At 52.3% G+C, this 25,654-nt stretch overlaps 4 protein-coding genes across 4 annotated transcripts; 1 reads left to right on the top strand and 3 right to left on the bottom strand.

The window, feature by feature from the left end:
- Positions 1-1,785: 1,785 nt before the first annotated feature.
- Positions 1,786-3,533, top strand: LOC128279197 (mucin-2-like). The gene is made up of 2 exons (XM_053017916.1): positions 1,786-1,830; positions 1,947-3,533. The coding sequence occupies exons 1-2, from the start codon at positions 1,786-1,788 to the stop codon at positions 3,531-3,533; spliced, it is 1,632 nt and encodes a 543-aa protein (XP_052873876.1).
- A 4,548-nt stretch (positions 3,534-8,081) lies between these two features.
- Positions 8,082-12,985, bottom strand: LOC128278039 (clavesin-1-like). The gene is made up of 2 exons (XM_053016675.1): positions 12,769-12,985; positions 8,082-9,648 (listed from the first exon to the last, which is right to left on the bottom strand). Coding segments are annotated over exons 1-2 (975 nt in total). The 5' UTR covers positions 12,770-12,985; the 3' UTR covers positions 8,082-8,674.
- Positions 12,986-15,890: 2,905 nt separating this feature from the next.
- LOC128277933 (alpha-tocopherol transfer protein-like) lies at positions 15,891-22,470 on the bottom strand. Its single transcript, XM_053016541.1, has 3 exons — positions 22,187-22,470; positions 17,369-18,116; positions 15,891-16,898 (listed from the first exon to the last, which is right to left on the bottom strand). Exons 2-3 carry the CDS (start codon positions 18,095-18,097, stop codon positions 16,644-16,646), a joined length of 984 nt encoding a protein of 327 aa, XP_052872501.1. The 5' UTR covers positions 18,098-18,116; positions 22,187-22,470; the 3' UTR covers positions 15,891-16,643.
- A 1,281-nt stretch (positions 22,471-23,751) lies between these two features.
- LOC128267547 (clavesin-2-like) lies at positions 23,752-25,409 on the bottom strand. Its single transcript, XM_053004405.1, has 2 exons — positions 24,666-25,409; positions 23,752-24,568 (listed from the first exon to the last, which is right to left on the bottom strand). Exons 1-2 carry the CDS (start codon positions 25,407-25,409, stop codon positions 24,314-24,316), a joined length of 999 nt encoding a protein of 332 aa, XP_052860365.1. The 3' UTR covers positions 23,752-24,313.
- Between the last annotated feature and the right edge of the window lie 245 nt (positions 25,410-25,654).

Genomic DNA, 25,654 nt, shown 5'->3' with positions numbered 1-25,654 from the left:
CGCTTCGACCGGGGTCCGTTATGCAATGCTGGCGGCTCTTCTGACTCTCTGGAAACGGGTGGAAGAAAACGACCACCAGCACGACCATCCATCGCCCAACTTCCTGTGCTTCCAAACCGGGAGACCTTTGAGTCGGCCGCCGCAAGGTTCTTCGCTCGGCCGATCGATCACGAGCCTGCGCGGTGATATCGATGCCACAGAGGGAAATGTTTATGGGGGAACGTTCGGTTATGTGATGTACGGTGTGTGTGCTGACCCGTTTTGCGGGAGATGCGCCTCTCTGCAAAGCCACACAGTGAAAGGGAAAACACGGTGGCCGCCAGGGGTCTGGGTGAGTAGCGAATGCGTGCGTGAATGACCAATGTTCGGGACCGGGAACTGTGATTTTCCCACTAGATCGCCCGCAGGCTGTCCTCTACGATTTTGGGCCGGGGGAATTGCAAGCACCGCGAGTTCCATCTTTCTCTTTTCACTGTGCGAAAAGTGTCCAAAGCGTTCGGTGGTTTGTGGTTAGAAGTCGACGACGTTGCATAAGCCTTTCTCGAGTGAGCCACGAGTTTGAGACGAACCAAACGGACCGCCAATCATACTAGAACCTCTCGGCACTCGGCTCACGATGTTAGTCCACTACCTTGAGACAGAACAATTGTTGCGCGTCAACCCATTCCGTCATCACTAATTGGCGCACCTAATTTTGCCGACAGCCGACGGTCATTAATCAATAAAACAACCGTTGCATATCGACAATGGCGTCTGTCTCCTGGGATCGCCACCTGAGCTCAAGATCGGGCTGGGAGTTACGCACCGAAGCTCCGATGACCGACGGTACAGAAAATTCGATCGGATAAATTGGAGAAACAGATTGTAGACCTAGTTCCCGCCACCCGTGGGAGGGGGGGCACCAGAAAGGTCACACAGACAGAATCAGAGGCGGTTCGCCATTTTTGGACCCCGACAATTGAGGGGTGATTTGATGATGGGTGGCCTTCGCGCGGCTTCGGTTCGTATGCTAAACGCATCACCAGGTCTGCCCAAATATCCGGTGATGCACCCGCCTGTTAGAGGGTGCATTACACAACAGTACGGTGGTCCGCTCCGGGGGCCGCCGCCGGTGCTGCCGAAAAAAAAATTAGACTGGAATGGAACACGGTGCGGGATGAATCGTAACCGTTTCAGAAACCTACTTTCCACGTCCACGGGGCCCCGCACGAGATGATGAGCTACTCGACGGCCGACGACGACGGTGCTTTTACTTTCACAGACTCCCAGACAGACTCCCATTCGGGGCCATTCCGGGGGGGAGGCCGATGCTTAGGTTAGGCCTTCTGGTATGTGCCTCACACGCGCGCACCAGACTCATCCTTCGATCGTCGATCGTCGGCGATAGCGACGGATTAGGCGAAGAAGCAGTCAGGGGCCCCCGGGATTTAGGTGAGTAGCACCACTTAGGGCACACCGAGCGGTGTGTCTATTGGCTTGGGGAGCATCTTAGTGCTGCTGCTGCAGTGTGTCTATCAAATTACGTTTTTCGGCGAGACACTCGACCGACTCGTGTGTCGTGGGTTGATATGCGCGACTGCAACATGGTCTCGCTTCGTGCCACGGATCGCGCGGAAAGTTCACGGCGGGAGGGAATGGAAACCGGCGCCGATCGTATCCATTTGGTTGCTGTTTTTGCATAACTTCTGATTCGCTACCTCTCAGAGTTCGGGCTGGCCAGGCCGGTGGCCAACACGATTTGCTAATTGTGGTGAAAGGAGCGCTCCACGAGAGCTGGTGGTGAAGATGAAACACCGTGGCACGTGGTCCACGCCTTGTCGCCAGAAGAAAGTACGCCATTTAATTGCCACAGGTCATTTTATTGCCACTTTCGGGGGTGAATGGGTGATTGTTTTTGATCGAGAGCTGATCTGGCGTCCATCTCCGTCCTTTTGCTGTCCTTCCAGACGTGGAAACTTCTCACACTAGCGACCGTGTGCGGCCTCCTGAGCCTGTGCTGCCTTGCGAAGCCGGACGTGTCGCACCTGCTGAAGAAGCAGTCCACCGCCGGGGACAAGCAGAAACGTCAAAACGTCTTCGAAGCCAGCGTGACCGGGAAGGACGGTTCGGCCGGGGTGCCGTTCGCATTGTTTCCACTGGATGAGAACCAACCGTCCCCGTTCCGAAGGTTGGAAGATCGACCCGGTTACAACTACGACAAGCCGGAGCTGCCGCTCGACGTACACCCGGACTCGAATCTAGTGAGCCCGGTGTCGACCCAGGCGCCCGAGTATCTGCCACCGGATGATGGCCAAGAGACGATCGCGGTGAACGAGGTGGTGTCTCCGAGCTATCCTGCCACAAGTTCGACCACACCACCTCCGACAACTACTACGACCGAGCTGACCACTACGGCGGTTCCGTACACTAGCGGTCTGGCCGTGTCCAGCACCAGCCAGCCACCCGATGGCTACGATTACAAATCGCCCGAGGTAATGCTGCCGACCAACATCAACGAAGTGGTCGGTGAACCGAGTGACATTAATCAGCTGGCGACGACGACGGAAGTGACCACCACGACCACTCCGAAGGCTTCGCTTGAATACCTGCCGCCCAAACCGCGCCCGGAACTGGTGGTTCCCAAGGGACCGGGAACTACAACGACTCCCGAACCATCCACGACCAGCATTAGCACAACGTTCCAGACCCCGACCGAAACTACTCGCGCACCGGAACCACCATCCGTCTATCCGGATGCGTCCGCGTCCGTCTCCACCGTGGTACGGCCACAGCCGACCACGGAAGTTCCTTCAACGGCCGCCCCTGAGTATCTACCGCCGGACAGTGCGGGCGGCTTTCAGATTATCGTCCGCGGTCGCTCCGATACAGACGATAACGAAGTGACTGTTGGAACCACCACAACGTCGGCCACAATCGAACCCAGCACCACGCAGCAGCAGGATGAGCAGCCCACGAGCACCGCGACCGTCAGTAGCACCACAGTTCTGGACGGGGAAACGGCCACCCCACAAGCGGACGCCTCGTCCGTGATTTCGCTGATCAATCAGATGCAGGAGGTGAACCGCGGTATCGCGCCCCAGGATGGCTTTGGGCCAGATGAGGACGGCTCCTCGACCAGTACAACACCCGCCACACCGTCCACCACCGTCACCACGAACCAACCGACGGAACAGCCATCCTCCGAAACACCGGCACCACCGATCGAGGCCCGGATTTCGCCGGACGAACCAACCGTGCCATCGCTGATCGATCTGCTGTCATCGGTGACCACCACGTCGGCGGCGCCCAACGATACGATCACGACGTACCGCCCGGCGGCCACAGATTCCCCGGCGACGACGACCGCGCCGATCGAATCGAGTGCCGACGGGTCGGAAGTGCGTCCGAGGATAGCGGAACCGGACGACGATGGTGGTTACAACTACGAAACGCCGGACAACGCACTCGATGTGCCGACGGCGATCGTGCCCTCGCACACGCTCGAAGCCGATGGGTACCACTACAAGGTGCCGGCGGTTCCGTTTCCGCAGTGAGGTAATTAAGGCGCATCGGCGGGAAGGCAGGTGCCAGGTGTGTGTGTCGTTGAATTTTGTTCCCCCAAAAAGTGAGTTGGTGACGCCATATTGCACCCAGCAGCCGCCACTCGAATCAATCGTTTATTTTTGTGGCCTCCCGCCCCCCGAAAGAGAGGTCTTAGTGGTCTCCATTGTTTGTGGTAAGGTTTTGCGAACCTAACCTCTTGGTCGGAGATCAGCGCAATTGTGCAGCAGCAGCAGCGTGCCCCGTTTAATGATTTATTATTGCGTGCGTAGTCCCGTCAAGAGATTGTCTCCGATGATGCAACGGCCGCCGCCGACGGTGACCTCAAACGGCCCACAGTTCGGTCGGATCTTATTTATTTACCTGGCAAAATGGCCAACTATGCTGCGAAGGCACGCGTCTTTTCGTCTGGGGCCAAACCCGAGATCTCGACAAGGGCCCGCACGCAAACAGTACGCAGTAATGCGCAGAATGCTTATCAAAACATACACTTCTCGCTTCCAAAACTTGGCACTGGGCTCGGTGCGTCCATTCAGAAGAAACCCAAGCAGCTTTGATCGAGCCGCGTGAAGCCGATCGCGCGCATAAACTGTGGCAATTTGGAACGGTGCGCGATGAGTTGCCCGAATCGCCCAATTAAGTCCAATCGCCAACCCCGCAATGCTTTTCCGAGTAACGACCGAGTGAATTGAAAAGGCCTCAGCCGGAGTCCAAATCATAATAAAAACCTAGAGAAAAATGGCCGATTTCCTCACCGATCTGCGGCGTTCCAGATGCGCCGCCGGCGGACTGACGGGCGTGTCTTGGACGAAACCTCCTCGCCGTGGGGTGGGGGTCTCAGTTTCCTAATTGCATTTAACCGAAACCCTAACACCGGCTGCCCGGACGACCCCTCTGAACGCAGGGAACTGATACTGGGGCCACGAATGGATTTGGGTACTTGCTCCATCATCATCAACCGTCTCTCGGGGGGGGGGCGCGTTTCTAACGGTGATCGTGATACCGTCAGTGCGCAATCGCAATGGTGGAGGGCTTTGCAAAACACGCAGGGCTAGGGCGCGCAGAGATAACCACACGCAGCCGCCAGGATGATGGATCGCCCAGGGCTCGACGAAATCTATTAGGCCCCCAATTTGGAGCGCACCGACCCGCGGGTGCCCAATTTCATTTAACGTAATTGTTGTAAACCAATAGAGCCGTCTGTTAAACGATTGAAAAGAGTGGATGGATCGCACGCAAACCACACTTTTCTTTTTCGCACTTCAACTTCCCCAGAGTACTGTCGCCCAGTAGAGGCGTAGGTTGCTTGGCGCAATGCATGTGGTTTCGTTTTCAGTTTTGTTGTGGTTTGTTGTGGCTGCTGATGACGGATCTTTTCACCTGGCCGACCCGACCAGCGAGAGAGCGAGAGAGAGCATCCTAGTGGTCTGGCCGATCGTCAGTTAGTCGAAGCGGTTTTTGCGCATCCCGGCAAGATTATGCAAGGCGAGTCGTAAATCGTACCGCACCGTTTGCTTGACTTTTCCGTTTTAAATCATCCGCATCATCATCCTCATTCGCTCGCATCCTCCCGATAGCGTCGGCAAATAATTAAGCCACTCGATGGGGCGACACTCCGCACTCGGTTTCGAACACAAACAAAAAAACGGCAACGGCTATGGCAAATTTGTTTTTGCGCCATCTACCCGACACCACAAAATAGATGGTGACATTTGAGATACCAAACCATCGAACCCAGGCGATCGTGGCCACCGAGGTGATGATGGTCGAAGATGGTGATGCAAACGCCGTCCGCAGGAGCAAGTATTATGTCCCGCGCCACGGTACGCCACCCCACGGTAGTCGGAGGATCCTGAGCCGAGCGGGCGGCGGGGGCCTCCCAAGTATTTATTGATTAAGTTGTTCGGTAGTTGCAAGTAGCTGAGGTTGAGAGATCGAGAGTTGGGCCCCCGAGAGCGTGACGCGTGACCGCGTTAACCCACCTCCTGACTAACAAGAGAGTGAGAGAAAGAATGGACTCGGCCCCCGGGCGCGGGGGTCAGGTTGTATGTAATTATGAAGTTAACCAACATCGACGACGACGACAACGAGGACGAGGACTCTGCAATTATCTGCGCCTCTTGGAGCTCGGAGACCGGTTGCCGGAGTTGCACAGGTTCTGGTGCCGGGTGGGCCGCCGCGTTTAGGCACCGGGACGCGCTGGCTCTCTCCCACGTTAATGTGTTGTGTATTCCCCGTAGAAACCCGCTCTGTATGTAGTTAAACGTGATTAGTTAAATGTCAATAAAAGAACAGTTCTCCGAAATCGCGTATTGTGTTTGCTTATCCTCCTTCGGTGTTTACATGATCGTGCACAAGTTTCCGCTATTGCGTCATCGATTGCGATCGGCCGGAGGGAAGGGGCCTCCGTTAGGGTTTGGCTATCACGTTTTAGGGCCCCAGCACCAGCACGATCGCTCGGCAGTCGGGTGCTGTGAAGTGTGAAAACGAAATTTCGCTCCTTTCGCGAAAAGCATTAAGTGACAGCACACTCGCGGCAGCCCTTACTGAAACGATGCATGATTATGGCCCTTTTCGTCGCCCAGAAGAAGGAAGTGAACCCACTGCCACCCCTGTTGGCCGATAATCGCGCGATCGCTCGGGATCTCCCGGGGGCAGCTCCCGGGGCATTGTTTGTCTCCAATTACGGTTTGGCTCGGACAAAGGTATGGAAAATATGTCACGCTCGACTCGTTTATGCGGGGTGAGATCGTGACTCCCACCACAGAGCCCACAGAGCTAACGACGGTCTCGTCCCGTCCAGAAAAAAAAGAAATGATTGGTGTAAGCGATTATCTCATGGTAAACTTCAAATCAGAATGATTGGTAGCTTCGGCTTCTAATAACGATCTGCAGCTTGTGTGTGAGAGAAATTTCCAATCGGTAGAGGACGTTCAAACCTTTACCTGTCGATCGCATGTTACATCGCAACACATTCGAACGGGTCAGTTGCATTGCAGCGATGAGCATCGGGGTCTGTTTTCAGCCATTTACAATACGTTAATTAAGCTCGACCGACCTGAAGATTGATTACGCTGATCGTCATCCGTGAGGTTTGGAAATCCTTTAGGAAAGGAGTTGGCACCCACCGGCGCCGGCGGGAGAGGAAAAGCGTCAGCACTAGCCCGAGGTGTCGCAACCGTTGTGTCGACCGGTGATGAATTGGAATGTATCTCTGGCGAGAGAGTACGCAGCGCGTACGTTGATCGTGCGCCCGACGATTGCATCGTCTCGGTAGGAACCAAATTAGTTGAAGGCCACGCGATCGAGGGTGTGATTGAGATTCCGCCTGGCCACCCTCCCGGGGCGTGTGGGTTAAAGGTCCCCGTAATGAGCGACGTGCCAGTTCACCGATGTGTCATCGGTGCTGCCGAAGAAGGTGATCGATGGATTGGTTTTGTAATTGCGTTAGACTCAGGCTGGCACGTTCGGAAAACTTGCAGTGAAGTAACCGCACTAAACCGGAATTACTGTTTGAAGTTTGAGCTTAATATTTTTGGAGGCGAAAAAACGGAAGAAAGTGGCTTGTGAAGGGGGCTGCTTTCGTGCTCCACAAGCGAAAGAGAATGGCCAAGAAAAGGATCCGGAACTTCGAGGTCAATGTCAAAAACGCGTTGCTCGAATAAAATAATCGAGCTCTTCGAAGCTAGACGGGTTGCCTAACCAAAGGCGCCACAACGATCGGTCGCAGTATAGGGAATTTGTATCCGATAGGCCGACATATTTGGTTTTAGGAAGAATCTATGGACTTTTTGAACGTTTTTGTCCCATGAAAAACAAATTTTTAACTATCAGGAAAACTAAGTTATGATTTGTTCGCTGTCTATGATCCAATGAAAGAGAACTAATTTTATGGTCATTGCTATGTATTGCCCGCATGAAAGTGTCTTGTAAGTTGTTCTCTCTGGAAGATATTCTTGCACGTGTTACCATATCTTGTATTAAACATTTATGCCAAAGCTTCTTCTCCCAGACCTCCCAACCTCCCAAATATCCCCAGCAAGAGGCAGGTACTTTAAATCAATTATAAAGTACCAAAAGTTGTTGATATGTAACTCTACAATGTGTGTCTAGTTTTGCGACATTAACTTCTTTTTGATGGTTAATGGTTATTAAGATATTCCTAAACCTCTCTATCAAAACTTTATCTACATTAAGAACAGTACTTGCACGATCTTGCAGAACTTACAGGATCTGAAAATATAGCGCTCTAGCAGACACGGACGGATCGAGACGGGTGCAAAACTGACTGAAAAGTTATCGATCCGTGTAAACGCGTTTCAGCGATACTTAGCGTTCACCGAGGTGTGAAACAGTTACTAAAAGCGTGTTGTTGATCTATAAACCCAATAATACTAAATATTGAAGCACCCAAAGGGCCCTAAACCAGCTGCGGAAAGGTTTACGATCAATTTGATTTTATCGATGCTAAATAAAAAACCCGAAGTTGGCAGGGAAATTGATGATTATATTTTTCGTTCCATTTTTTTAAGCATTTTACGATTACAATTCTGCACATTGATTGTTACGATTGGCAGCAAACTCTTGCCGCGATGCGGAGTAGATAATAATTTAGATTCTGCCAAGCACGATGCGCATCCGTAGCGCAGTAGTAGTAGGAGGACAACCCAATCGATCGGCCGTCAATCATCGATCACAGCGCGATTAGTGTTTATCATATTGTGTGTAGTAGCGTCTTAACTAATCATCTGCATCAGGCGGAGAGAGTAGGAGGGCGAAAGTAGCGCCTGCCAGCATTGGCTGCTATTGGAGGCGATTAAGAAATAACGCGACCGGTCCGTCATTGGTGAACTGCCCACCGGAGGCATGTTCGTCAAGTACAAACAGTCGTCTGTTTTGGTAACTGTATTCCACCTTTCCCGGCGTGGCGAGTGTCGAGCACTCGCGGCTCGGCTTTACTTATCATAACATCACCCTAACGGCCTAAGCGGACTAAGCGTCGCGGCCTTCCGAAGCTACTAAAACAAGTACAACAAACATTTACTAGTCTATCCTACGAAATGTCCAACAAATCTGTGTGTGTGTGAGAGAGAGAGAGAGAAACAACACTGGAATCCTAATAAAAGAAGTCCACTCAGTCGACCTCCAGCTTCCGGAAGCTGCCGATAACACCGGCCGCTATATCCGCATCCGAACTATCGGCCCACGGGATCGTGTTCTTGTTGACCTCAATTTCCATTTCGTCCAGCGCCAGCACCATGTCGCGACGCTCCTTCAGCTGCTTCTTGAACTGGGCAATGCAATCCGCCATCGGGACGGTTCCGCCGTACTCTTTCGGCAGCAGCTTCGGGTCAATCTTGGTCTTCGCCTCGTCCCACCCGCGGTGCACGAACACCCGCTTCTGCAGCTTCTCGCTCAACACGGACAGGATAAACTCGGACAGTTTGTTCGCGAACGACGGCAGGCTCACGAAGTGGTTTTCCTTCTGGCGCATCGGCAGCGAGTTCTGGACGCAGTGCGCCAGGTTGCGGATGTCGGTGAACGACCAGATGCCGAGGAAGCCAATGTTCAGCTCCGAGTCGTCCGTCACGTGGATATAGCCGGCAATCTGTGACTCCTCCTCGTCCTGCAGCGCCTCCAGCACCATCGAGTGGATCTTGATGAGCTGGGCCGACGTGAACCGGCTCGTGTCGAACTTGCCGGCGTTGGAGAAGATAATTTTGCGCCCCTGCTCGTCACGCTCCGGCAACGGGAACAGATAACCACTGTCGATGATCGCCTCCAGGTCCGGATCGTTGATGTCCAGCTTGAAGAACCAGTGCGGATAGACCTGCCGGATCGTCAGGTACTTCTCGAACATCTCCGTCGCCGCCGGGATGGAGAACTTTTTCGTGCGCAGAAAGCGCAACAGGAATGGCGCATCGGTGCGGCACTTCCGGATGAGCGGATGTTTGGCAATCCACTCGCGGAACTGCTTCAGGGCGCTCTCCCGAATGTCGTCGTCCTCGCGCAGCTCGTCCTGGGCCATAATTTTGTACTTGTCCGACAGGGCGAAGCTGTACGGGGCGTAGCATTCGGGAGCTTTGTTCAGGTCGATTGTAGGAGTCACTAGAGAGACGAAGAGGTGGAAAAGACAACGAGTGTATTAGTAACAGTCTAGATTAGTAACACGTTGCGCTTTCTTCTCGCTATCAATGGGCGCCTGTAAAGGAATGGTCAACGCTTTTAATGATTCCGCGGTCCTTGTTTGACAACCGATTGTATGCAACAATGCCGTCGTGGTCCTCAACAAGGCATCGCTAATTATCGGCCCATATTGGGTTTCTATTGAAGGACAACATAACCTAAGATCGCTAGAGAAATGAATTTTGCCATGCGCATTCGGACATTCGAAAAAGTTTTTTTGGGTCTGGGGCAGAGTAAAAACTGTTACCTCGCTGTTGTGTGAGATAACGGACCAATTACCACGGGTTGACCGTCGCTTACCGTCCCCGGCGGTTAAATCATTAGCATCGCCGGTAGCGAGGTAAAAGCTCAACCAATTACACTCACCATTGGAGTGTTTGAATGGCGAAAACCGTAGGGCTGTCCGTGGGGGAACACGACCTTTTTTTTGGTTCATGGTAAGCCCGCCAGCAACCGGTAGTGGCTCGGTTTAGGGCCGCGGCCTTAAAACGGTTGCGGTGACAGTTAAACCGCGCATATTGCAGCATCGGAGCGAGAGAGACTGCGCCGCTCCAGTTGACACACATCATCGATCTTACGTCAACGACGCGAGATCGCGGCCATCGCGACCATATCGGCGCTAGAGCCCCACGCGGCGCACGGATCCGGTCCAATATGCGAACCGGTTCGATATGCTAGTGATAATACGTTAATGTGTCTGTAAGATCCGGTGGCGAACGACGCGAGGAGTGAGATGATGTGAGTTTTGCAGAGTCTCGAAAACTTTCTATTTCAACGGTGGGCCGAGATTTCGTTCTCTAAGAAGACGACGACGACGACGGCGAGCTGAGGCCATGTAACCGCCAGATATGCAAATCGCTTTAAAGTGTAGCTTTTTGTGCTGACCTCCCATGTTATGCGCGCCATGTTTGATGGCCGAAGACGACTCTCAATGGTGCTTTCCATCAACTCGGATGAAGGTTACCGAAAATTAGCGCCATCGGGAGCTACGGTGGAAACGATTACGAAACCATTTTTGGGTCGTTTGTGACGCTTTTCTTGCGTTTGACGTGCTATTTTTGCCGGATCACGTTAAATCCTTGGACACCGAACATTACGGCGAAAGCATATTACATATGATAACACGTGTTCCGGTGGTTGCGTTCGTTAAATGTTCGACCCCGTTTACAATCGTACGACCAGACTAATCGCTATTTATTTTAGATAACCTTCATTCGCAACGGAACAAGCCGTTTTTAATGTGGCCCAAAAGTAATTACGCCATTTTACTTCCCGTCGGTGGGGGGATTGGCGCAAGCACAGCAAGCCACGCAAATGCGTCACCCGAAACCACGTAATCGTCCTTAAATGTCCCCCGTAATGGCTTATTGTGTTCGGTGCCATTAAAATGCTTTCTAAAATGATTGAATAAAAAAAACTTTCATGTGCATGTTGGGCCCCGAGCAAACTTTTGGCGCTTCTAAATTCGGTTAACCATCGCCACGTGAGGCGGCATCTTCTCCAATCCAGTCTCGGTTCGGAAACAGAAAGAGCACGGAAAATGCTTCCCCTAGCCACAGCCACTAGGAGGTCAACAAACTAGCCGGCAAAGTAACCTACATTCTTCGGCGACCCAACCGTTGACCCAATTGCGCGCTGCGACTGGCTAGCGGTACCGAAAGCGTGACCGGGCAGAAGGGAGGTGTTCTTGAACAGCCCCAGGAGACCTTGCTCCCTGTGGCAGCCAATGCTCGATTTTCTTGCCACTTTGCTGCACACCCTTCTGCAGTTTCTGGTGCATCCAAGATCAATGCACTGCCGGCTGCCAGCAATTGGCGTTTCCCTTTTCATGCGCGTGCCGGAACCGGTTTGTTTGTCCGGTACGTCGTACTTTTCGAGATTCTTGAGCCACGATTAACGTGATAATACCTGCACACGTTCCCCCCACTCCCCGTTTAACTGTCACTTTGAAAACCAAGGTTCAGAAAGGTCTGTAGAGACCCATCTTTTGGTCAAACGTCCTGTAACACTAGTGAGACAACACAACAAAAAACGGAAACAACTGGTCCCTGAACTGAAGCCACTTGGGGGCCTGGGCCACAGGACGTACTGTGCACACACATAGGCACACGTAAATTGGTCGCCAACCTCACCTCAGCGCGGTTCAGCGGAAAAGAGAAAGTTTTCATCGGCTGCTTCAACCTTTCTTCGCCACCATTTTGCTGTGGGCCCGTGGACTTTGCTGCCTGCTTCGATGTCGATGGCCAAACCACTGCGCAGCACTCTTCTCGGGAATCCCATTTCTACGCCGCTCGAGCTACGCGGGAGTTAAAATGTATGGCTTAATGTGCGTAACAGTTGCGAGCTAGTTTTTTTTTATTTTCCGCCTTTGCTTTTAATTCAATGCTCCGAATGGCAGAGGATATCCGCTATGTATTTACGGAAAGTATAAATTAGGCCACAGCGAGGGCCGAAAATCTGTGGCTTACGCTTGGTACGAGACGTGTGGAGTAAAAACCGGAAGAAACTTTGGTCCATCATCATCATTGTGCGTTTCATCGGTGCCTTTCTTTATGAACTACTCAAGGCAATTGTGGGGGAGAAACGTGCCCAATTTGTTCACGCTTTTCCTAAAACGGGCACAACGGTGACGTAAATCCAGCGGCCAGCGGTCACCGGGCCGGCCATACAAAGACGCACCCTATTGGCACGCTTAGTGAGGATCGTCGCGCGTGCGCGATCGTATTTGCCACACCCAAGGAGCAGCACCCAACTTAGCACGTCGAGTGTTTACATATGCGCACTGTTTGCGTGAACCTCAACGGGCCACATTAGGACCCTGCTCACCATGAACTTTAAATGCGGCAGAAAACCGACCAACCTAAATCGAATCTGTCGGTACGAAGAAACGTGAAGCTGAGCCACAAAACCCCAACGTGGCACCGCAACCTTAGACGACACGAATCCGGTTTTAGTGGTTTAGACTTTTGGGCAGTGAATTCATATTAACGTCACGGCGTGTCTATTCCGCTGCCCTGCAAAGCGCCCGCGCTGGAAACTTACTTTTTGCGTCAGTTCTGCTTCTTTTGCTAGATCTCGGAGTCGTTCTTCAGAAATCGGGAATCGGTGGACAGCGGCTGTGCTATGTTTCCGGTAGCGGTGCAGAGAAGATGGGCCTAGTCACTAGCTTCGAGGTGGGGATAAACTTCCGACACTCCGGAAACACACTCACAGCACACGGCGGCAGGTTTGAGGTTTGACCAAACGATCGAAACAGGGACAGGGACTATCAAAAATCGAACGAACGGAATCGGAAATCGGGGGGACGGGCTCCGGGAGGGGCGGTTTAGTGATCTGGATGCCGAGCGGCGAGATACACTTCCGAATTCCGAGACGGATCGAGGCAGACTGAGTAGCGCTGACGTGCGTGACGGGCCACCAGCCGGGGGGATCCCGACCGACCGAAGCTCCACCACCGCTCCGTTCGATCGCAGCGTGTCGGAAGAGAGTGAGCATAACGCGCGGCCGCGAACACTACCACCACCACCACTACTATCGCGATCGGCCAACGCATACAGATGGGTAGCGTGGGCATTCGGCGGTGGCGGGAAAGCACGGACGGTCAAAGGGCCATAGTGGAGCTACTAGCGGAAAACTTTCGCTAAACGTTTGCTGCCGCGTACGAAAGCAGCGCCGGATCGTTTATTAATTATCGAAACATTTTATAATTATTTTTGCCACTCATACTTATTTACTGATGCTTTACTTAATTAGTGAAATACTTGTATAATGGACACGAGAAATGACTGCGAATAAAGCTTTCAAAACCGTAACGTAATTCGAGCGAACGCTCGTCGCTTAACGTACCGTTGAAGTCTTTCGTATGGCCCAAAAATTGCCGCTCGCCGCTACCAAAAGAGTGATAACTTTTGCTACGGATTTTGGATGGTTGGTTTGAAGAGAAAACTTCCCGGATTCCGTCGACGTTCCCGGTGGGGCGAAACGGGCGGTGTTTTCTCTTCGTTCTTCCGATTCGGAGCGCACTCACGAGGTTCATGGTAAAGGTTAAAGACCTTAACCTAAATTGGGGCCCACAAGGAAGTGGCAGTGAAGCCGAAGCCGCCGCCGCCGCATGTCTGACGGTACCGTAAGTTGATGCGCCCGCGCCACCACAAGCCCTGTGGGTGCGATCACGCAACGCAAGCCAGAGTAATTGCAGAGCAGCTAAAGTCGATTGAACCCGGGAAAACTCTCGTCGACGGCGGCGGCGGGGAAAACCGGTCCGCCAAGGGCCAAGGCACCGACTCCTGCTCACCGACGCGTTGCGAAAAGGGAGTGTCGATGAACGGCGAAAGTTTGTTTTCGCGTGGGGCCTCGGAATGAGGAAAAAGAACCGCGCCATCGGGTACGCACCAGGAATTGTCGTGTGTGCGGTGCGTGCGTGAAACCGAAAGGAGTAGCCGGGCCGAAGCGAGAAGCCGAGCGAGTTGATTGCCGTGTCGATGTGGTGGTGAGACCCCGTGCCATTTCTTCTCGCACCGCGTGCGCTCTTGTAAAGTTTCACTTTCATTTTGTAAGGGCCGCCAGCAGCGCGGTGCGATCCTCTCACTTTCGAGCGAAAATTACTAGCCCACCGCAACTTGGCGGCGCAGTGAGTGACTCTTGTAATGGTCTGCAGCGCGGCAAAAAGGAAAACCAATCTTTTATCGAACGTGGTGAGGGTTTGTTGTTTTATTTATGTGCTGGAAAAAGCTAATGTAAATGCATAACTTCTAATATCTTCGACACGGAAGCGATTATGGAGCCGAGCGCATGATTTGATTGTGCCGCTTGTCCGACCGAGCAATGATCAAGAAAAAGTCAAAGTTAATGAGAACATTAATGCAGCTGCATCGAACAAAACAGGGAAACTCTAATCTCCGGACGCGTGATTGAAGCATGCGATGTTGCCCGTTTCGTAAAGCATAACCTAAGGACCATCTCGTGTAGCATTAGAAATGTAAGCAGTGTGTGTCATATAAAGTATAAAAATATCAATGTCATGTCAAGCATATACAGCTCGATGAATGTTATTATAGAAAATATCACAATTTCGTTTAAATTTGTCTGCATTAACGGTAGATTCAATCTGTAGAAAGCAGATGCGTCCAGCATATATAAACGCCTCAAAGTATGCACCACACGAACACGCTTACGATTTTAAATCAACTGTGGCAACCACCGGTTACGGTGAAAATAAGTAGGTTGAGGCAATACTAATCACTGCGTTGCGGCTGCGAACTAAGTCTTCAGATAGTGCTCGGCCCGGCGCAGGCTTAGAACTCGCATCGACTAATGAAGATTTCTAAGCGATCGCCACCATTGCGTGCCAGTGAACGTACCGAACGCACATTCGGCCAGGTCGTAGAGAGCTGGGTTCTTGGGTGAGTAACCCAGATATGGCGCAACGACCAGCGGTGGCCATGGAGCGGGCAGCAAATAAAAACCTGTTGGACGGCTTTTCACCGCGCGCGGTGTCATAGATCATGACGGAACGGTGAACAGATGTCGGCCCGGGTTCAACCCCGAAAGTGGTCACTTTCGCGACGCACTTTAGATCAGGGTCGACAGGGTTCGGTCCCTATCGGTTTCGAAGCCGCCATTAGAGCCGCTTTTGATCATCCTGTCGGTCGTCCCCGGTTCGAAGGTCACCTCGTTGGCCTACGGTTGTGCGGATCGACGGTGGGTTGACCTTCCACGGGGGCGGCGTATCAGAGTAGAGAGTGCTTTCGAGGAAGAGTGGGACACCGCGCGAGGGTTTGACACGTGATGGCACCACAAAAAAGGGCCCCCGGAGACGTAACATCAGGAAGTGCATTGAAAGAACCTCAACCGTCAACCGTTTGGCCGATGGATGTGAATGGAGCTGGAAAAAGGCGCTCTGCGGATAGCCGTTGCATAATGCTGTGCACTGTTGCGCATTGCGGCTGCGGTGCCGGCTTTTCTACTTCTTCGATGGGACATTTATGGCCGTGGCGAACGATTGCCAGACTGATGCAGCCAGCCAGTGAGAGGGTACTAAATCTTTGGAGAGAAAAGTGAAATTTACAACACTTACCCCGGGGTTCGCCAATGCAGTTTCTTTCAGGTCTTCCTTCGGCCAGCGCGTGTGTGCCATGAAGCATAACCAGGTCGCTCTGGTTTTTCTCTTCGTTTTATTCGCGGCTTATTCCAATTATGATTAAATGTACACACATCTTCCTACTGCTCCAACAACTCTCCGGTGGCTCCACTTTGCTCGATAGCAATTAGGATCGCACGGAGAGTGTTGCGCAACGACCTGCCTAGGTTCCAGCCCGGGCCGGTGTCATAATACTCTCCTCCTTTCTCTCTCTCGCTCTCTGCGGTATATGCTTTTATCACTTCATAGTACCCCCTAGTAGCTCTAGTAGATACTCCCATTACCGAATTAGGTTGTCCCCAAGTTGTTGCGGAAATGTTGCCTATTTTGTGTTGTGTCGATATCTCGATACGGAAACAGCGCAGCTAGCCGAACGTGGACGGAACAGCACGACGGAGCGATCGCTCAGAGGATTCAGGATTCATCACAGTTAAGTAAAGTGGGTAGCTGAGGCGAAACACTTAGATTTGGGGATATGTCCGATAGGTCCGATCAACCGAATGAAGCACCGAGCATGCTCTGTCCCTGCCGAAGCGAGGCCTCGAAGCCCTAAGGTTGGGCATAACATATCGTCGCAAGCATAACAAAAACCGGTGAATAGATAGAGGCCATTGGGTGCTGATCGTGTCTTCAATCCACTCTTCAAGTTTGCGTTAAATATTCTCGTGCCATTGTGATGCGGGATGTTTAGCGATGCCGGTGCGCCTTGTGGTGTGGGTAACAATAGGTAGTACTCTGGTAATATAATACACGGTTGACAGCGTACAGCGATCGTCCACTAGTCCACCTCCAGCTTACGGAAGCTACCGATCATGCCGGCTTCCAGATCCCGGCGGCACGAGTCCGCACAGTGGCCCGGTGCCTTCGACAGCTCGATGTACAGCTCGTCCATCGCCAGCAGCTGGGCTCGCTTCGCCCGGCAACGCTCCTTAAACTGGGCGATCATGTCCGCCATCGGAACCACCCCGCCGTACTCCTTCGGCAGTATCTTCCGATTCGTCTTGGTCGCGAAGTCATCGATCGTTCGGAAGAGCTGCGAATAAAAAATGAGTCCGTTGCGAAATCGAGTCGAAAAAGAAACGGCCTAAGTGGCCCCGCTCGTGTCCGATCATCCGGTTTGAAAAATGCTAATTCGGCCTCCCTCCCATAGCCAGGAGATGACCACCGGCCATCCTCCGCCTTCGAAACGGGCTCTCACTCTCACTGGCTGGGGCCTGGTGAAGGTTTTTTGCCCCAAGGGTGTGAGGCCAAGTCGGTCCGCGGGCGGCGCACGTTGCAGCCACGCACAGCCTCAGGTGGTTGACATTGGCCTTGGTGGGACGGGGGTTATTGATGGGTAAGATAATGGGAAGGAAACCCAAGACGGTACTTAAGCGCGTGGCGAGCCATTTTAGCACACTCTTCACCTTGCGCGCGGTACTGCGGCGAGCCCCCTTTTCGGTTGTTGGCGCGGTTCCACAAAATGTTAGATTTAATAGCCCGAGCCCGAGCACCACTACTTACGTTGAATCGTTTGCGTAGCTTGTCGCTAAGGAGCGAAACGCAGAACTCGAGCAGCGTGGCCGCTGTCGACGGAAGACCGATCATGTTGAAGCTGTTGATTCGGCTCGGCACACCGTTCTGTATGCAGTCGGCCGCCTTCTTTATGTCCACCAGGGACCACAGGCCCATCAGCTTCATCGACAGATCGCGCTCGTCGAAGCAGTGCGTGTAGCCACAGATCTGCGACTGCTCGTCGTCGGCCAGCACCTCCTGGACCAGGATGTGAACGCGGGCCAGCAGGGCCGACGAGACGCGCGTTAAGTCCAGATTCCCGGCCACCGACAGGATCACCTGCCGTCCGTGGTCGTCCCGTTCCGGCAGCGGCACGATGTAGCCACCGTCGATGATGGCCTCCAGCTCCGGATCTTCGATGTCAAGCCGCTGGAACCAGGCCGGGTTCGTTTGGCGAATCATCAGATATTTCTCCAGCATGGCGCACGCCTGCGGGATGGAGTACTTCTTGGTGCGCAGGAAGCGCAACAGGAACAGCGCATCGGTGCGGCACTTTTTGATGTGCGTGCTCTTGGCGATCCACTCGCGCATCTGCTCCAGGCTCTGGGTGCGCAGGGACGCGTCCTCCCGGAGCTCCGATTTGGCCGTCTTTTTCAGCTTGTCCCCCAACGTCCAGCTGTACTGTTGGTGGGTGGCCGGGTTCGTGCAGTTCTCGTGCACCATCGTTTCGGGGTCCATCTTGCGGATCGTTTGGAAGCTGAATAAAATTTTAGATGAAAAAATGGCTGATGATCTCTAGAAGAAGCTCGTCCATCAGAAATTCCTCGTGTTTCATTCCTCGCGAAAGCAGTAGGCATTGAACGAAGAGCAAACATCACATTGAAGGAGCTTTTAATTTTCCAAAACTATCGTAAAGTACCTTCGCACGGAAATGCAACATTCGTATCGTGTAAATGCGGCAAATGGCTTGACCAACAGACCGAGCGACCATCCGACGGCCAAGCCTGGTTTCGTAACGCCAACAATAACCTCAACGTTCGATTGATAAATATCAAAGAGGTATTTACTCCACTGAGGCATTGAGGGGCGTTAATGGAGAATCGATGTTTATTTTTATATCCCGTAAGTTAGGCATGAGTCACCAACTATGCTCGAACAGTGCGGCAAGAAATCCCACCGGCCACCGGTGGGGCCCACGCCGGAGCTGTGCGTGAAAATACTCCGAATAAAATGTTGAACAACGAACAACCCTTTGAAGTTTGGTCTTCACTCGAAGGGTCACGACCCAGCCAAACAACTTGAGCACAACTTGCGATGGTCAAACTGAAGAGGTATCACACATCTGGTCGAGCAGCTACGCAGTTTTGAAATAACCGGGAAGGACTTTTGAAGCGACACTGTGGCAGACCGACCGATCGCCCCGTGAATCGTGAACTTGACCTCGAGTACAACAAATTGGCACCTGAACGAAGCGGCGCCTTTCGTGCGGTTTTGGCGCGGCTGACCTTAGAAACCCCCGAAGACGCAACCTCCACCATTGATAGGCTAAGTAGCTTTTTTTCTTCCGATAATGAGCCATTGTAGAGGGACGTCACCCGTCACCGAAACCGCACATTAGAGCGGAAGAGCGGACGACCGGAAGGCACCGTTTGTCGGTTACGGATGGCTTAACGCTCTGATTGTGGACCTCGTTTTCGGCGGGAATGTTTTGATAAAGTTTTTACACACAAATTATGGCACCTTTGGACTGGCTTGTTTGAGAAGCTCGCGCGAGTAGAAAATAGTATTGTTTGACAAGGTTAAATAGGTGAGCACACACGTGGCGCCGCACCACACCGGCCTGTGTACATTCCGTCAGCAAATATCTACATAACAATTGCGTATTCCATTCAGGAAAACGCCCTTAAACGGCCGGATACCTTATAATGAGTGGTGGGGTGCTGGTCAGAAGTTTGCAGCATAAATCAGTTCATCACCGAACCTGGGCACGAATCGACTCGTCCCCAAAACTGGCATTCGGAACCCCTATCGGGATAAGATTGGGGAGCATAAGCGTCCCCCCGGGTTCCCATCACTGTAGTGGCAGGGAGTTGGGCACTTAAAAAGGGAACACAGACGCTCCTGTGCAAATGCAAAGTGGGTTCGAAATGCTTAGTCACCGACATCGACAAAGAATCCTCCGAATAAAGAATACGGCTCTAGAATTACTAATTGATGGTAACCAGATAAATTCCTACGTCCGCCTGCGCGAGGGTGTATAGAGTAAGATCTGCTGCTTCGTAAATTTCCCCGTACACCCACCCACGGCTCGCAGTAAGTTCCGGTCGCGGTTGTAACGCGGCGGCATTCGTACCATCTATTGCGCTCCGTAAATAATCTATTTTTATCGCTCCGGAATCGGAACCCTCCGGAGTTCTGTTCAAACTTATGCTACGGGTCCAGATTGATCGGAAGGCAGTTGGCCCTAATGTTGACCTTCTGCAGCGTAGTAGTGGGCGGTGTGGCCCACAGTTGACCGTGTGGAAGAAGTTCGAAAAGCTGCCAATAATTTGGGTATCGTAAAAAAGGAACAATAGGCCTCAATTAGTATTCCCACTGGTGCGTAGTTAACAAACCACACACGCACACCGCACGCACACATTACCAAGAGTTACAATAAACCTACTTAGGACATCGGTGTGTGTTTATTGCCCCCAAAACCGAACCCGCGTAATCGCCAATGTCGGCGAAACCATTGTGTTTAGTGATCGTAACCACCACACATTACAACATATCTTCAATCGGGGGGTCGGACGGTGGCGAATTTCGCCGACCGACCCCGTCAGTCACACGTGCGATTGCGCGTGCAAGTTGCCAATCCACAGGCGTGCAGAGTGATCGTTGTTTCAGTCAATGACAACAACAACAAAATGGAGTCGTGTAACTCCTGGCGGACTCGTGTCGCAGCCATCGCAGTGATTTATCTTCAAAATGAAGATCCCATTACAAAAAAAACCGCAATTTCAAATTAAGAGTTCGGTAACGATTCGATACGGTTCCGATCTTCGATTGCTGACGTCCGCTTTTCATCACCGACACCGACCGTACACGTTTCTTCGTGCGTTTCTTCTTGTTGATGCTGCGAATGTTCTCGCGCCAAAGCGGACATTAGTGACGCTTCGTCCAATTTCCGTTCCGCTGTGAGACACGCAACACGCGTTTTTTCAGTTAGAAATTAAACGCCAATGAGAAGGCCTTTTCGTCGGAGGTGATCCTCACGCCAAATGAATCGGCAAACATTAAAGAACAATCGGGCGAACGATCATCACGACGAAGGTGACCCATTTTTTCGCCAGCTATGGTTTGGGCTTTCAATTCCCAAAATCATCCCAAAAATTGATCGAAGCAAGCGTACCGTACTTCGGTAAGCGGCGCAATTGGGATTGAACTTGAGCTCACTGCGTGCTGTTTACTTCGGCGCGGCGAGCGCTAGTACATCCGTCCGGAGATCCGTTCGGGATCGAATAAACCATAAATTTTTAATGGCATTGCCAGCCCTACATATATTTACTCAAACAGCCAATGTTCGCCAGTCGAGCCCCCGGTGGCCCGGCCCAGAGATTGCCAGAGAGATTGTTTGCCGCGTGGTGGACACGCAAAACCCACGCCAGCTGTTATGACATACTACTGCGCAGCCTCTCACTTTCAACCACTTCTTCAGTTCGAACTACGGAGGTCGGGACACTTTTGGAGAATTTCGGCACTTCCGCCAACTGTGGATCGCGCGCGTTTGGGAAATCCGCACGGACACGGGTGGTTCCCGAGCAGAATCTCCCGTCTGCGGTGGCCAGTAGATCGTTAAAAATAAAATACGCCGCGGGACGGGACGGGACGCGGGTCAGTAGAGGTTCACAAATATTTCCACAAACAGCAGAGGTCTACAAATATTTCACAGCCGCCGCACACCTGTTCAGTATGCAGCGCGAAATCTTGGGTGCAAATGAGTTGTTTTGTGGTCAGACTCTTTCGTCGGCCACTTGATGGCCATTTGGGAGGAACGCTCAAACGCGAAGCTTCTGGACTCGGTCGTATATGACGTGGACGGCACGAGGGACACACCCTCTTCCACCTTCAGCCAGAATGTCGCCAAGACGTTGACGGACATGGGACGCCACTTACGCGCGCTGCTTGGAGTTTCTTGAGACTCCAACCGACCAACGGGGCGACGTACGTTGTTTGAGAGCAAACGGCCGAGTTACGCAACCAATCACGCTCCAGTGTGTGTGTGGTAGCGAATAGTTGCGCGGCCAGGATCAACCGACCAACCGACCCCTGTCGAGTGAAAGGTCCCGCGCTTGCGAAGCACGCGTGGCCTTTAGTAACGCTATTAACACAATAAAACCAAACTAAAAACCGATCGACGTCCGCCGAAGAGCTACGCCCGGCACCAGATTGCACCATCGACCTGGTGCATCGGTCCACGGTCCGGTGGCTCGAATCGAACACGGCTACTGCTGCTGCTGGGTGAAGAACCGAAACCAAACAGACCCGAGGTGGTTGGCCAACCATCTTGCAGACCTGGCAATGGTGACCTCTGATGGGAGCCTGGGTCAGTAATCTAATGCTCGTGTGTGACCCCCCCTTGGTTGCTTGGTTTTAGCCCGTTCCAGTCCACTCTCTTCGGTTAATCATTTTCGATTTTGCGCGCCCAATTAAAGCCCAGAGCCGGGACAGTTCGTTAGCGTGTGGTTGCGTGTCCGGGCCGGGATTTGGAACACAACGGATCAGGTTCGAGCCCTCCACGCTAGTTACGACACCCGGGGGGACACTTGTAAACCTACAACTCACATTGGCCTGGTGCCGGATCGCCGGGTCTTCTCCCACAGAAATGGAGACGTTTTGTTTGGGTTTTCACGTTCGACGGATCTGCACAAGTGGCACGAGGTCACGTATCTCACTTTCCACCCCTTTACTGGTCACCGTCCACAATCCAATCCGGTGGTCACGCACACGCCCGGCCCGTTATGGGCCGAAAGATCAACAGATCGCCGCCAAACCGTTTCTGTGGCACCAACAACGTCGGGGAACCGGATCGGTTGTGGCTACGAGAAGAAGCAAAACACCGTGTCCGCACCGTAGCAACCGCCAGACGAGACTGAGCGCCGGCTTCGGAGGGTTGCAAATTTTTCTACCCCGATTCCCCACGAGCGCGCTGGACGAACGTATCGATCACCGAACGCCGGCTCCGCACTTTCCGCGGGTGGTGGTGGTAAAACGACGTAATCTTGCCCAGTTTTTCGGTTCGTCTTTCACGTGGAGCGTGTAGAAATATCCGGTGCGTTCACGGCACGCATGTGGAACATTCCGATTTAGTGCTTAGTGCAAGATATGAAAATCTAATGGAAAGGATATTGTTATGAAAATTGGAAAAACGATTGTTTTGATTAGCCATTCCACCAAAGCGCAGTTCCGTTCGACGTGTCACCGGCCGGATGGTCGTGCTTTTGACATTTCGATGGGAATGCAAGGATACAAGCGTAGCGGAACCGCCAAGCCAAGTGGCCATTGACACACACCCACACGCGTGATCGATGAACTAACTTACTGAGCTAGTAGCTCACGATGGAGGCGATGGGAAGGGATTATAAATAATTTTCGGGTAAACCGCTGGCTGGCTGGGGGGTGATCGGCCATAGCATCGACAATCGGATGCTGCTCATAATTTATGGCTTTCCCGGGAATCGATCAAAAGTACCCCGGGGGCAGCTGGTGTCTCGTTACCGGATGGGACTGTGAAGGGCCCGCAGTAGTAACCATGCGCAGTTCAAGGTCGGATCGCTTTTGTTTGTGGTACGCGAAAGATAAACTTATACACCACATTTCGCGGTTCGGATTATTATCTGGTACAGTTACAAGACGTGTGTACTACATTTAGAAATATACTATGCAGCGATAATTCGGAAAGTAATGAAACTCTTGGTTGTGAATCATGCTGCGTTCCGGCTGCTGTAACGATCATTTTAAACTGTTGAAAGTTTTTAGCTTCGCTTGAAATATTTGATGCTCAACGGATAGTATACCTTTAGGCGCGCAATATTAATCGTAGCCTGACGATGCTTTATTCAAATTTGGGAAAATACGTTTTATACGCACCGCGTGGCATCAGTTGATGGTGCTAGACTCACTACACAACAAGAGAAAGAAAACGAGATCATCCTGGTATCAATTCAGTATTAAGTTATTCTGTTCTGTTCCGCCGAAGCTACATCGACCACGAAAATGCTGAGGATCGCATCCTATGAGATGAAATAAGGATGGTCACAAGGCGTTTATTATGTATCCATTTTATTTTTTTAAAATACACCATCCACAAGGCTTAATAAACCACTCTAAACAAGCCATCACTAGTAATTCAACAAACCCAGTATTCCTCGAAATAACTATACGTTGCGTTAGTAAAGAAAATCCCCGGCTCAACGTGGACCTTCACACCTTTGCGCACGCTCATCCTTGTGGTCCCATTATCGGATGTTGCCTGCTTCGACAGCGACATCTCCTTCAGAGCGTCTGTTTGTTTTTGGGGAGTGTGCCAACGCGGCGTGATGGTTATGATTTTGATACAACTCTACTGCTTCACTCTCTCTCCCTATCTCACTCTCGCGGTCTCGCTTTAACTGATTCCTGTTTTGTCCATTGTTTTCAAGGGTGTTAATTATCGCCGTTACGAGCAGTGTCAACAACAACCCCAGCTCCGACGCTGATATGATGCAAAAAGTGTTCACCTTCGAAGCAACCAGCAAAAAGCACACAGGCTCCCCCTTGGCCAGAGGCCGGAGTCTTTACTTATCGTCTAGGAATATGGTATCGTAGTACATGAGGCGCGAAGCGGCTTTTAAAACAATTATAATCACAGTCTAGAGTACACCGATACTGCATTACCACCTGGGGAAGAAGAAATCCTGCTCACTCTGCAAATCAGTCCAGCTGCAGCTTTCGGAAGCTACCGATCGCTCCCGATTCGATTTCGCCGAGGCTCGACCTCTGCCAGTAGTCCGAATCGCGTGTAACCTCGTAATCCATCTCGTCCAGCGCCAGCATCGGTTTGCGGTACACCTGACACCGTTGCTTGAACGCCTCAATGTGCGTCGCCTTCGGGATCACCCCTCCGTACTCCTGCGGGATCAGCCGTTTGTCGATTTTCTTATGCAGATCTTCCCAATTTCGGTGACACTGACATAAACGAAAAACGGACGAAAGGCGAAAGAAAGCGAAATTGTTAGACAGGCCAACACAGACCCCCAGGCCGAGCTCTCGAGGCACGCCTTACCGAGATGCGATTGCGCAACTTTTCATTAATCACGGCCAGCGTGTAGTTGGCGATCTTCAGCGCCAGGCTGGGTGTGTTGACGAAGTGCAGCTCCTGGATGCGCATCGGTACCGCGTTATTGAGGTACGTGGCCAGATCGCGGATATCGTTCAACGTCACCAAACCCAGCAACCCCATCGAGATGCCGGTCAGATCGTAAACCAGCACGAATCCAGCGCACTGAACCGAGGCATCATCGTAGAGTGTTTCGCCGACGAGCATATGCATCCTACAGCCATGTCCGATGGTGTACTGCTTCGGATTGAGTGTGCCCGCATCACCGAAAATCATTGTCCGCCCTCGGGCGTCCTTCTCCAGCAGCGGGTACAGGAAGCCCGCTTCGACCAGATCGCACATCTCGCGATCCTTTATGTCCAGGCCCTTAAACCAGTGCGGATGGACGACGCGGCACGCCAAATAACGCTCCAGCATCTTCGAGGCGTTAATAAATGAGTACTTTTTGGTGCGCAGGAAGCGCAGCAGAAAGCGAGCATCGGTCCGGCACCGCTTGATGTGCGGGTGCTTCGCGATCCAGTCACGTAATTGCACCAGACTTTGCTCCCGGATTGTGGGATTTTCACGCAAAAAGTCCCGCGCCAGCTGCTGGCAGTGCGCGTCCAGCTCATCGATTTCATTGTCGTACCGCGCGGGACATTTGTCCAGGCTGGGCGCGGCCAGCTCCACTGCCAGCTCGTCACTAGGCATCACTGGCCCACTGAGTAACACACGACACACACAGAGATCACACAACGGGAACTGAAGGACTGCTGAAGCACACAACCGCACGGGACGACCGATCAACGTGGACTGCGGCTGCGCCGAGCGCGATCGACGGTTTAATAATTGAAGATTCGGCACTCGTGTCGCGTCAGCTGGCGATGATGGTCGTATGGTCCACGATTTCGAGTAATTCGAAGGGCACCCCGCTACTACCGTGGGGGTAGTATTCA

The sequence above is a fragment of the Anopheles cruzii genome, chromosome 2 (assembly GCF_943734635.1).
Source record: "Anopheles cruzii chromosome 2, idAnoCruzAS_RS32_06, whole genome shotgun sequence".
Classification (NCBI taxonomy): domain Eukaryota; kingdom Metazoa; phylum Arthropoda; class Insecta; order Diptera; family Culicidae; genus Anopheles; species Anopheles cruzii.
Note: the sequence above shows the minus strand (reverse complement) of the source record. Positions and strands in the feature narration are given on the sequence as shown.